This window comes from Nycticebus coucang, chromosome 1, assembly GCF_027406575.1.
Source record: "Nycticebus coucang isolate mNycCou1 chromosome 1, mNycCou1.pri, whole genome shotgun sequence".
Taxonomy (NCBI): domain Eukaryota; kingdom Metazoa; phylum Chordata; class Mammalia; order Primates; family Lorisidae; genus Nycticebus; species Nycticebus coucang.
Genome location: NC_069780.1, coordinates 12,411,742 through 12,425,553, shown reverse-complemented (window position 1 = coordinate 12,425,553; position 13,812 = coordinate 12,411,742). Strand labels below are relative to the sequence as shown.

The following is a 13,812-nucleotide window of genomic DNA, read 5'->3' as shown; positions in this document are numbered from 1 at the left end:
CCTCTCTCTCTGTCCCATTTCCCAAGGGTTAAGCAAAATTTAAAAAATTTCAACAAGGAATAAACAAGGTTGGATAGCCTTCTAGCAGCCTTGGGTGAAGCAGAGAAACCAAAAACTCAATCAACCCCTTCGAATTAAAAGAACTGTCGGAACTTTGAAAACAAAATAATTCCTTCCCTTCCCATCAGGAGAATGCAGCCAATATCTATTAAATGGCCAGTTCCTGATGAGAACATTACCAAGTATTGAATATAATGGAATAAAACATTATTACTATTGTAAAAAAAGAAAAGGCTTATGCACTATTTAAATTTATTTTTATTTTCAGATTAATTTTCCTATCAAAAGCACTACCTTTCAATCTAATTTGTCTTCAAGTTTTGAAAGCATCGTTAGATTTTTTTTTTTAAAAAAGAAAGCATAAACTGAAAGTCTGTAAATTTCACTGGCCCATGGCTGTAGATAAAGTCTCATTAATTATAACAGCCTAAATGACTTTGATCCTTGCACCTGGTAGCTCACCCCTGACCTCCAGCCCCAGACATCCTCCCAATGTCTCCCATCATGAACAGGTCAGTAGGGTGTGCCCCCAATGTGTGCCACGCCCCACCCCACCTGTGTAGGTTTGGCAGACTCTTCTGGACTTGGATCTTCTCCTTCCTTGGGCCCCAGAGTCTGTCCTGGGGTTCCGGTGATGCCAGCCTGATGACTCTCCACTTGGGGGATATTGCCAACACACGAGATGCCTCAAGGAGCCCCAGTGGCCTCCCCTCTGTTCCTGTTACACTGTCAGAGTAGCCCTAAAGTGACGTCTTTCGCGCCTTAGTATTTTGCAGAGATTTTGGGAAGTAGTTTGCTAGGTTTTTTACCTTCTGGCTTCGTGCATTCTGTCAGAGTTGGACACAAAGACCATGGACGTGGAGAGGGAGGCAGAGTGATCTGGGTGAAGAACCAGCATCGTTTCATGCTCAAGGTTGCCCCTCTCCTCTGATCTCTCCTTTCCAAGAGATCCAAGATCTCTCTTTTCTTTTTTTTTTTTTTATTGTTGGGGATTCATTGAGGGTACAATAAGCCAGGTTACACTGATTGCAATTGTTAGGTAAAGTCCCTCTTGCAATCATGTCTTGCCCCCATAAAGTGTGACACACACCAAGGCCCCACCCCCCTCCATCCCTCTTTCTGCTTTTCCTCCCCCCCATAACCTTAATTGTCATTAATTGTCCTCATATCAAAATTGAGTACATAGGATTCATGCTTCTCCATTCTTGAGATGCTTTACTAAGAATAATGTCTTCCACTTCCATCCAGGTTAATACGAAGGATGTAAAGTCTCCATTTTTTTTAATAGCTGAATAGTATTCCATGGTATACATATACCACAGCTTGTTAGGCCATTCCTGGGTTGCTGGGCATTTAGGCTGTTTCCACATTTTGGCGATTGTAAATTGAGCTGCAATAAACAGTCTAGTATAAGTGTCCTTATGATAAAAGGATTTTTTTCCTTCTGGGTAGATGCCCAGTAATGGGATTGCAGGATCAAATGGGAGGCCTAGCTTGAGTGCCTTGAGGTTTCTCCATACTTCCTTCCAGAAAGGTTGTACTAGTTTGCAGTCCCACCAGCAGTGTAAAAGTGTTCCCTTCTCTCCACATCCACGCCAGCATCTGCAGTTTTGAGATTTTGTGATGTGTGCCATTCTCACTGGGGTTAGATGATATCTCAGGGTTGTTTTGATTTGCATTTCTCTAATATATAGTGATGATGAACATTTTATCATGTGTTTGTTAGTCATTCGTCTGTCATCTTTAGAGAAGGTTCTATTCATGTCTCTTGCCCATTGATATATGGGATTGTTGGCTTTTTTCATGTGGATTAATTTGAGTTCTCTATAGATCCTAGTTATCAAGCTTTTGTCTGATTGAAAATATGCAAATATCCTTTCCCATTGTGTAGGCTGTCTCTTTGCTTTGGTTATTGTGTCCTTAGCTGTACAGAAGCTTTTCAGTTTAATGAAGTCCCATTTGTTTATTTTTGTTGTTGTTGCAATTGCCATGGCAGTCTTCTTCATGAAGTCTTTCCCCAGCCCAATATCTTCCAGTGTTTTTCCTATGCTTTCTTTGAGGATTTTTATTGTTTCATGCCTTAAATTTAAGTCCTTTATCCATCTTGAATCAATTTTTGTGAGTGGGGAAAGGTGTGGGTCCAGTTTCAGTCTTTTACATGTAGACATCCAGTTCTCCCAACACCATTTATTGAATAGGGAGTCTTTCCCCCCAAGGTATGTTCTTGTTTGGTTTATTGAAGATTAGGTGGTTGTGAGATGTTAGTTTCATTTCTTGGTTTTCAATTCGATTCCAAGTGTCTATGTCTCTGTTTTCTTGACCACTATGGCTTTGTAGTACAGACTAAAATCTGGTATGCTGATGCCCCCAGCTTTATTTTTATTACTAAGAACTGCCTTAGCTATACGGGTTTTTTTCTGGTTCCATACAAAACGCAGAATCATTTTCTCCAAATCTTGAAAGTACGATGTTGGTATTTTGATAGGAATGGCATTGAATAGGTAGATTGCTTTGGGAAGTATAGACATTTTAACAATGTTGATTCTTCCAATCCATGAGCATGGAATGTTCTTCCATTTGTTAATATCCTCTGTTATTTCCTTTCTGAGGATTTCATAATTTTCTTTATAGAGGTCCTTCACCTCCTTCGTTAGGTATATTCCTAGGTATTTCATTTTCTTTGAAACTATGGTGAAGGGAGTTGTGTCCTTAATTAGCTTCTCGTCCTCACTGTTATTGGTGTATACAAAGGCTACTGACTTGTGGACACTGATTTTATATCCTGAAACATTACTGTATTTTTTGATGACTTCTAGGAGTCTTGTGGTTGAGTCTTTGGGGTTCTCTAAGTATAGAATCATGTCGTCAGCAAAGAGGGAGAGTTTGACCTCCTCTGCTCCCATTTGGATTCCCTTTATTTCCTTGTCTTGCCTAATTGTATTGGCTAGAACTTCCAGCACCATGTTGAATAGTAAAGGTGACAGAGGACAACCTTGTCTGGTTCCAGTTCTAAGAGGAAAAGCTTTCTGTTTTACTCCATTCAGTAAAATATTAGCTGTGGGTTTGTCATAGATAGCTTCAATCAGTTTTAGAAATGTGCCATCTATGCCTATACTCTTCAGTGTTCTAATTAGAAAAGGATGCTGGATTTTATCAAATGCTTTTTCTGCATCTATTGAGAGGACCATGTGATCTTTATTTTTGCCTAGGTTAATATGGTGGATAACGTTAACAGACTTGCATATGTCAAACCAGCCTTGCATCCCTGGGATGAAGCCTACTTGATCATGATGAATGACTTTTTTGATGATAAGCTGTAATCTATTGGCTAGGATTTTGTTGAGAATTTTTGCATCTATATTCATGAGTGAGATTGGTCTGAAATTCTCCTTTTTGTTTGCATCTTTTCCTGGTTTTGGTATCAGGGTAATGTTTGCTTCATAGAATGTGTTGGGGAGGATTCCTTCTTCCTCAATTTTTTGGAATAATTTCTGCAGTACAGGAATAAGCTCTTCCTTGAAGGTTTGATTGAATTCTGGAGTGAAGCCATCTGGACCAGGGCATTTTTTGGTTGGAAGATTTTGTATTGTTTCTTTGATCTCAGTGCTTGAAATTGGTCTGTTCAGGAGCTCTATTTCTTCCTGGGTAAGTCTAGGGAGAGGGTGTGATTCCAAATATTGATCCATTTCCTTCACATTGTCAAATTTCTGTGCATAGAGTTTCTGGTAGTATTCAGAGATGATCTCTTGTATCTCTGTGGGATCAGTTGTTATTTCCCCCATTTCTGATTGAGGTTACTAAAGATTTTACTTTTCTACTTCTCATTAGTCTGGCCAATGGTTTATCTATTTTATTTATTTTTTCAAAAAACCAACTCCATGTTTCATTAATTTTCTGAATGATTCTTTTGTTTTCAATTTCATTGATCTCTGATTTGATTTTGGATATTTCTTTTCTTCTACTGAGTTTAGGCTTAGATTGTTCTTCTTTTTCCAATTCCATAAGATGGCTTGTGAGATTGTTGATGCGCTCTCTTTCTGTTTTTCGAATGTAGGCATCTAAAGCAATGAATTTTCTTCTCAAAACTGCTTTAGCAGTATCCCACAGGTTTTTGTAGCTTGTGTCTTCATTGTTGTTATGCTCAAGGAAGTTAATTATCTCCTGTTTCATTTCTTCCTGCACCCATCTGTTATTCAACAGAAGATTGTTTAATTTCCATGCCTTTGGGTGGGGTCGAGCATTTTTGTTAGAGTTGAGTTCACCTTTAGTGCCTTATGGTCTGAGAAGAAGGTAAAATTTCAATTCTTTTGATTCTGTTGATATTTGTTTTGTGTCCCAGGATATGATCAATTTTGCAGAATGTTCCATGGGGTGATGAGAAGAATGTATATTCTTTATTTTTGGGATGGAGTGTTCTATATGCGTCTATCAAGCACAGTTGTTCTAAGGTCTCATTTAAATCTCTTATATCTTTGTTTAATTTCTGTTTAGAGGATGTCCAGCTCTGTAAGAGGAGTGTTAAAGTTCCCTGTTATTATGGTATTATCAGATATCATATTGCTCAGACTGAGTAAGGTCTGTTTCAAGAATCTGGGAGCATTTAAATTGGGTGCATAAATATTTAGAATTGAAACATCTTCTTGTTGTATTTTTCCCTTGACCAATATAAAGTGACCATCTTTGTCTTTTTTGACTTTAGTTGCTTTAAATCCACATGAATCTGAAAATAAGATTGCAACTCCTCTTTTCTTCTGGATGCCATTTGCCTGAAAAATTGTCTTCCAACCCTTGACTCTGAGCTTGAATTTGTCTTTTGAAGCCAGGTGTGTTTCTTGCAGACAGCAAATGGATGGCTTGTGTTTTTTAATCCAGTCAGCCAATCTATGTCTCTTCATTGGGGAATTCAAGCCATTAACATTTATTGAGATAATTGATAAGTGTGGTAGTATTCTATTCATCTTATTTGGTGAGAGTCCTTTGCTTAGTTTTATCTTTTGCATCAGTGTGGAGGTTAGGTTCTGTCCTCTAATTTCTGAGTTCTTACTTTGCTGCTGATCCATTGTGGTGGTCAGTGTGCAGAACAGGTTGAAGTATTTCCTGTAGAGCTGGTCTTGTTGTGGCGAAGTTCCTCAATGTTTGTATATCCATAAATGATTTGATTTCTCTGTCAATTTTTAAGCTTAGCTTAGCAGGGTACAGAATTCTGGGCTGGAAATTGTTCTGTTTAAGTAGATTAAAGGTAGATGACCATTGTCTTCTTGCTTGGAAAGTTTCATTAGAGAAGTCTGCAGTCACTCTGATGGATTTGCCCCTGTAGGTCAACTGGCGCTTAGTCCTGGCAGCTTGCAGAATCTTTTCTTTTGTCTTGACTTTGGACAGGTTCATCACAATGTGTTTTGGAGAAGCTCGGTTAGAGTTGAGGTGACCTGGGGTCCGATATCCCTCTGAAAGCAGTGTATCAGAATCTTTGGTGGTATTTGGGAAATTTTCTTTTATAATATTGTCTAGTATGGCTTCCATTCCTCTGGGGCATTCTTCTTCCCCTTCTGGGATTCCTATAACTCGTATGTTGGAATGCTTCATAAAGTCCCATAATTCTGACAGTGAACGTTCTGCTTTCTCTCTCTTCTTTTCTGCCTCTTTTACTATCTGAGTTATCTCAAGAACTTTGTCTTCTACCTCTGAAATTCTTTCTTCTGCATGGTCTAACCTGTTGCTGATACTTTCCATTGCATCTTTAAGTTCCCTAAGTAACTGTTTCATTTCCTTCAGCTCTGCTATATCCTTTCTATATTCTTCATATCGTTCATCTCTTATTTGATTCTGTTTTTGGATTTCTTTTTGGTTATTTTCCACTTTATTAGCCATTTCCTTCATTGTTTCCATCATTTCTTTCATTGTTTTCATCATGTGTATTCTAAATTCCCTTTCTGTCATTCCTAACATTTCTTTATAGGTGGAATCCTCTGCAGTAGCTACCTCATGGTCCCTTGGCAGGGTTGTTCTGGACTGGTTCTTCATGTTGCCTGGAGTTTTCTCCTGATTCTTCCTCATGAGTGATTTCTTTTATCTGTTTCCTTGCCCTAATTTTCCTTTCACTTCCTCTTGCTCTTTAATTCTCGTGCCTATGGACTAAGGGTTAGATGAGTCCTTTTGGTACAGGACGAGAAGGGTGAGAAGGTTGAAGAGCAAGAAAGGGATGAAAGAAAGGAGGACCTAGTGAAAAGAAAAAAAAAATAGAGAAAGGAGAAGGGGTAGGTAAAAGGAATATTGACAAAAAGAAGAGAGGCACACAAAGAGGGAGATTGAGCAATATAGGTGTACATTAGGGTACTTTGACACAACCTTAAAAAAAACCACCTTCTGGGGGTGCCCAGTTGGGTGGGTCCCTTGAGGTCAGCAGCTGTTTGCTAACCTGATCAGACACAGTACCCCACCTCCACCAAGTAGAGAGGAAAGACAAAAATGCTATAAATCAAACCAAAACAAGCAAACAGAAAAATTTACGGGATAAAATTGGGTGAAAAACCAAATAATAGCGGTAGAAACACTAGCTTAAATGAAGTTCTAGTTATTAAAAAAGTCAGCAATGGGAAATTATAATTAAACAAAAAAAATTGAGAAAGAAAAAAGATTTGTATGGAATAGGTTGAAATTAGAAAACAAAACAACATCAACAACATCAAAATAAACAAAAAAACAACCAAACCAAAAAAAAAACAGAAAAAACAAAACACAACCAAAAACAAAGCAGCATGTATATGTTGTTGAATATTATCTGGGCAACACGTGGTCTTCTGGGGTATGAGATGTTAATCACAGTTCTGATATGACTGGAGGCTGCTGATTTCTCAAACCCCAGCAGGTAGACACCCCAAATCTCTCTTCAGCCCACTTAAAAGGCACTTTGAACTTGTAAACTTGCTGAGCAGAAGCTTTCCCAGGAAAGTACTTGTCGCTGGAATCACTGCTGAAGTGGCTATCCACTTACCCAGTGTGCCAAAACCGGTGTCACTCTGCCCCTGAGGGTTAGGGCTGCAAGGCGGCTCAGACCCCACCCTTAGGCTACTTGGTCGCTGGGTTACCAGCGCCCACCTGATTCTAGCTCTGCGACCCTAAGGACAGAGCTTGCTGGGGCAGATTGCTCACAATGGCTCCCTGTGGCCGACAGCCAAACACTATTAGCTCCGTCTGGCTCAGCAGCTCAGACTGGGGCCCTAGACAATGGCCAAAGTTCTCCACATTCCCGCTCAGGCTCTCCCCAAGGCAGCTCAACTGAGTGCCAAGTCCAAAGACACCAAAACAGTTCACAAGTAAGACCTTTCCAGTTTGCAGTCTCGCTGCTACTGAACTTACAGTTGCGAGCAGGTTAGACTGATTGAACACACGCGACCACTTGCCGGTTTTCCACTGTTTTAGTCCTCCTCTTGGGGTCCAGAAGTCTCTTGGTGACTCTCTGTATCCTCACAGGGGTGATGATAGGCAGATCCCACCAGCCAGAGATGCCTGGAGTCCTATCTCCCTGGACTCACGGTGCCCAGATGCAAGGAAGCTGTTACTTGGCTGCCATCTTGCTCTCCTCCTCACAGCAACCTATGACTCTTGGGCTGGAGTGATTCTCTTGCTTCAACTCCTTAGTAGGTGGGAGTAAAATAGCAGCACCCAGCTATTTTAGAGATGAGGTCTCTCTGTGGCTCAGGCTGGTGTGGAACCTATGAGCTCAGGAAATCACTTCGATCTCTCTTTTCTTGACATAAGTGATCTCCTGTGGGACTTTTGGAGCCCACAGCAGAGTTTTCCTTCAGGCGTACCCACTAATTCACCCAGCAAACCTGAACCTCCCACAGTGGGCACATTCCCTTTCCCCCCACCCCCACCCCAACGAGCTGAAAATCCCTGCTAGGTGATGATTTACTGTGGTTCTGATCTAAGAAAGAAAAATGCTGCAAACCACCCTTGGGATTGAACTCAAGGTGAGAGATTGCAGGTTGATGTGAACAGTGGGGACTGCGGGTGGCGGGGAGGCTGGAGACACTTTCCAGGAGGCTGCCGGTGGCTTTTCCCCTCATTCCTGCTCTTGTTCCCTGACAGAATGACATCTTCGAGTGGTCCAGGGACCACCGGGTCCACCACAAGTACTCAGAGACGGACGCGGATCCTCACAATGCCCGCCGGGGCTTCTTCTTCTCCCACATTGGGTGGCTGTTTGTTCGCAAGCACCGAGATGTCATTGAGAAGGGGAGGAAGCTTGACGTCACTGACCTGCTCGCTGACCCCGTGGTCCGGTTCCAGAGAAAGTAAGTGAAGGGGCAGGACAGAGAACAGTCCCTCGGTGGCCAGGACAGAGACTGTGAGCACAAAGGGCCGCAGTGATACCTCCCGGCCTTCTCAGGCATTTCCCCTAGTGGTCTAGTCCTGTCTTTAAGATGTATCTCTGTTTATTAATTCCTTTTTCTCATTAAGTTCTCCTCAAGGGCACATTTATTTGAATTTTCGGTTTTATTTTGTAGTGGTTTTTCTTTGAACCCAGCATCATTTCCTTCAGACTCACTTTGCAAAGCTGGTTTCCTGGACTTTGCCTCTGGTTTCCTCACACTCCCATTCGTGTTCCCTGGGGGTGGCAGAAGTAGGGCTGGCTTTATCTTAGTGACACATTTGACTCCGACAGGACCGGACTCTCTCCAGGTGTCCTGCTTGGTCCTCCTGGAATTCTCCTGTCATGAAGCCTTCTCCCTCCATCCCCACCAAGGGAATGTCACTCCAGTAGGGCTCTGTGAAGGGAAGGGGGCCACAGAGCAGAAAGCCTTGGGACACTTGTGTGCCCTGATAGTGTCAACCAAGCATGTTCACTCAGCCAGGATTTGCAAGGCATGATCACTTCCAACAAGCACGAGAAGGAGGATTACCTAGAATTGTGCTGGCAAGTAGACAGTGACCATCGATCGCCACATATTGGTCTGGGTCTGCAAAATTGGCCACAGTGAGAGCATTTATTTACAAATGGGCTTTTTGCCCCTAAAGCAATGGATTATATACAGACAGGGACAACTTGTGAACCATGCTCTTGTTAAAGCTTGGAGATAACACGGTAAGTAAGTGGTTACTAGAGACCATCTCCACTGACAGGTAGGGGTCATCGGAGGTCTTTCATTCAGGCTGAAAATGGAAATGAAGGCTGTGCCTTTGTCCAACACGAGAACCCTTGCACTAAAGGAAGGCCAGCTTAGAAATGTGCTGGTCTGTCCCTCAGCCTCTCCTTTCACCCTGGAGGGAGCAATAGAACATAGGGAGCAGGTGGCAGACGGCAGAGACAGGCTGCCGGGATCACAGGGTGGCACCCTCCCACATCCCAGGCAGAGCATCAACACCTCTAAGCTGGTTCCATCTATACCGTGGGAGTAGCAGGAATACCTCTTTCCTACAGCTTCTATGAAGATGTGAGTAAGAAAATGTGCAGAAAATGCCTGGCGTGGGGTAAGGGTGCAGAGAAAGTCCGGGGTTATGATTATTACACAGGGAGCCATTCGTTTAGAGGGTTCTGGGCTTTCCATCGCTGCTTCTGTTGGTTGCACAGCAGGCCCATCTCCTCACGTCTCAATGCAGCTCTTCTAGCTGGTGGACACAACCAGTTCCAAGAACCAAAAGTTTTAAAGCAGAAAATAACAAGATGTTTTCAATTAGCAATTAAACGATTTATTAATTTTGATTTTTACCCTGAGAGTGAAATATTGAGGGTCATTGGAGAAAAACACTGAAAAATTCAGTGAAGTAATAAGGAAATCTACAATCCTAACAGAGAAACACTGTTAATATTCTGTAGTATCTCCTATTTTTATGCTTGTATTTGATACATCTCGCTTAACAGCAGTCATTCTGCGTATGTAATTCTGTCTCACCCTTTAATTTCAGATTGTATTATAAGCACTCTTGTCAGAGGTGGAGGAGAGGCCATCGGTTGGGCATGTCATAGTTTAATTAACTGTCACTCTGTGGTGGGAGGTGTATGTCATTTCCAATATAAACAATGTTGCTATACAATTAGTAATGCTTTGGGACAATCAGACCTTAGATTAATTTGAAGCACTCACACGAGAAGGCAAAGAGTCTTCTATCTTAGTAATGAGAACTGAGCCGAGTATAATAGTCTCTGAGCATAAAAATGGAAATTTTTTAATCTTTTCTCATAAAAAATGTTACAATCTGATTCATGAGGTGTGTACTGGCAGTACATGTGTTCAAAGAAAACTATTTCTAAATGTAGGCAGAAGAACAAAGGCCGTTTCAGCAAGTTCCCTGAATAGTCATCCAAGAACACCTTTCATCTCCGGTCCAGTGACTAAAAGGAACTGTGGCTATCAGAAACCATCTGCTCCTGTCAGTGTCATGTGTACTGTCGAATTCCTGGCCTTAAAATTGGCCTCTATCTTCGCAGAACTTGCCTGCTCTGAGCTGTAGGGATGGTCCCTTATTATCTGGTCTGGCCCTGGCATGATTAAGACTGAGGAATTTTGCTCCTGAGAGCACCAGCCAGACAGTGAAGGCTGAGCCCAGATTGAGTAGGGTGCATATCCAAGTGTGCCCCAGGGCGGGCCCTTTCCGGACTCAGAGAATTGCCTGCCTCAGGGGAGGGCAGTCTCTCCTCAGTCAGAAAAGTTGTTAAGATGGCAAAGCATCCTAATGTACAGAAAATTTTATACATGCACACACACATACATATACATATATATACACACATATATATGTATAAATATAAATAATACACCCTAAGAGAAAACTAATAAATGACATGTGGATAGAAAGTTGGGGCTCAGAGCACCTGTGTCTCAGATTATTTGCTCACTGTTCTTTGGGTTATACCTTGCTGTTGGAAAGGGGCTGCAACAGCCCTTAAACACGCAGGTCAGCACTCATGTCCTTTGATGATTTTCCATCCTAGAGAACATAGAGACCCCCTAATCCAAAAAAGCTCAGGATCACCAGCCCAAATGAAGAGAACTGCCAAGATGTAAAGAAGCAGCACAATAGTCTGGACATTCTCACACTCGTCACCAGTCCTACCAGTAAGGTAGGCGGGCACCGTCCTCATGAGAATCAGACTCATCCCGTGTTGGGACGTGAGCTGGAAGGAGGGATGCTGGGGCCAGCGGCACGCATCAGGTCACGGTCCTTGCTGCCTGGGCCGAGTGTGGTTTCTTGGTAACAGAGAGGGTGTCTGGGGCCTAGTACTAAGTCACTTCTGTGGCACCCCTCTCCTGGGCCAAGCTCCCCTGCTCCTCCGTAACCCAGAGGAGGTCAGTGTTCTGAGGGCAGTAGTCCCTGTCCCGGTGGAAGGTGGTCAGGATTTGCAGCTGACCCCCCTCCACTCCCAGGCTGTGATGTTTGTGCAAACATCAGCTAAATGCCACTCAGAGAGTTTCCTCAAACAGGTGACTGTGCCAGTGACAGAGACCAAGGATGGAGAGACTCAGTCCACCCTGTCTGCTCACGCAGACGTGGTGGTGAATTGATAACCTGTGTGCAGGCATCCTAACGACAACGAAGAAAAGCTTGGCAGCCAGCTTTCCGTTCTACGGTCTAGTGAAAAAGAGAAGGCAATAACACTGAGAATAACAGAAAACAATGCATTTAGTTCAAGTGATGCTTCTAGACTTTCCCCTAAAAGGTAGTTTTACCAGGGCTGTTAAAACAAGCAGTGAACTACTCTGCATCACCTTGGCTGCTCTGTCAATTTGTGGTGATGGAAAGGCGGCCACGAGGAGGTGAAAGGCATCCCCTACTCTGTTATCATCAGTCCCCTCACTCAACGATGTTGTTGTATTGGCATTAGGCCCTAGTGACCAGGTGCCCTGCCCTAGGTCTTGTGCCTTAAGGGGCCATGGTCATCCCCACAGAGTAAGGAAATCACAGGACCAAAGGGATATTCTGCCTGGAACTTTCTTTGACTTCCAGACCATGCTCTGGGTTGCTAGGAGTCTAGAGTTCATGGTCCAAATGGCCCTGAGGCTACTTCCAGAGCCCGTTCCAGCCTCTTCCTGGGCTCTGTCCTCCTGGCAGGAAGTGTGTATGGCTGAGGCCTGAAGATAGTGGCTGGGGCAGTGTGAGTGTGGTGGCTGGAGCTTAGAGGTGTGAGCTCAGGTATCTACTCAAAAGGGCATAGAGTTCGAGGCAGGAAGGGAAGGGGTCAGGCCAGAGGCTAAGGACCTTGATCTCACCTGTACTCTTGGCCTGAGCCACGCGTATGCAGGAGCAAAGCTGGCAGTGAGCCCCTCAGAGTTGGAGAGTATCAGGACTCGTGTCTGGATAAAACAGAATTCTGGCAGTGGGCAGGCCAGGGTGGGCATGGCAGCACCACAGGGTCAGCAGAGGACTGGGATTCTTTTGTCCTTCCACTCTACCATCCCTAGCATGGACTTTTATTCTCAGGGTCATTTCATGGTGCAAGTTCACCAGCAGAGCTCTAACCAGAAGGAATTTGGGAGAGGCTAAAGGCTGGCTGCTGAGCTGAGTCAACACTGTTAAGGAGTCTTTCCCGAAGACACACACAGCCCGTCCACCTACCTCTCACCCACCATATCTGCACTCAAGGGACACAGGGAAGCATACTCTCCTGGCTAATACATTGCACCCTTGAATGAAGACTTGATTTTGTTTCTAAGGAAGGAGGGGTAACTAGATATGGGGTAAGCTGTCTGCTGTTGTTACTCAGTTGTTCTGCCTTAAGTAAGGCCATTGACCATCCCACGGTACTCAGCCTTATAACACTGTGTGTGTGTGTGTGTGTGTGTGTGTGTGTGTGTGTGTGTGTAGCAAGGGAGTAGCTGCTCCACCTCCATTTAATGAGCAGAAACTGGAATTAATCTCGAATCATCTTTCTGAGACTGTTTCGCTCCCAATGCCAGTGATTCAATTCAATGATTCTCATTTTAGGGTAGAAATTCCTTTAGAGGTAATGTGTAGACACTGTCATGTGCATTTTTTAAGTAACCAGGGAGTATGTTAGTCCAGGCACACAATAAGATCCTTGCCTCATTGCCATGGTGATGGGACAGTGAATGGAATGATCCGGAAGAGCAAAACACTTCTGGTGCCCTGGGAAGAGATGGAAATGTCTAAATATTGCCATTCCAGGAAGGAAGGCACTGGGGAAGCTGGGCTCTTTTTGAGGCTTATTTCACCTCAATTTGTCCCCTAGTCTGTTATCATCAGTCCTTTTCTTTTCCCTAAACATGAGTATCACAATCTCTCAGTGACACCCTGGTTTTCTTTAAGACATATATTTTTAGAGCAGTTTTAGGTTAACAGCAAAATTGAGAGGAAGGTACAGAGATTTCCCACATACCCTCTGCCCAGACACGTGCGTCACCACCAAAGTCCACATTTCCATCAAGGTTCGCTGGTGTGGTGTGCATTCTGTGGGTTTGACAAATGTGTGACAGGGTCTACTACTGTAGTGTCACACACAGTATTTTCATTGCCCCAGAAGTCCTGTGTGCTCTGCCTTCCCCCCTCTCCCCACAGTCCCTGGAAACCACTGACCTTCTCACTGTTACCATAGTTTTGCCTTTTCCAGAAAAGTTAGAATCTTACAACATGTAGCTTTCCAAATTGCCTTCTTTCACTTAGAAATGTGCATTTAGGTTTCCTTCTCTTCAGGGCTTGATGGCTCTTTCTTTTTTATGCTGAGTAATGACCAATATGGTCTGGAGTATTGCAGTTTATTTATCCATTTACCTACTGAAGGATGTCTTGGTC

At 43.3% G+C, this 13,812-nt stretch overlaps 1 protein-coding gene across 1 annotated transcript in view; it reads left to right on the top strand.

Moving 5' to 3' along the window:
* Positions 1 to 13,812, top strand: part of SCD5 (stearoyl-CoA desaturase 5) — a 182,652-nt gene that overhangs the window by 128,877 nt on the left and 39,963 nt on the right. Inside the window, exon 3 of the mRNA XM_053594774.1 lies at positions 8,152 to 8,357. Within this exon, the coding sequence (XP_053450749.1) occupies positions 8,152 to 8,357 (206 nt within the window). The remainder of the gene's footprint in view (positions 1 to 8,151; positions 8,358 to 13,812) is intronic.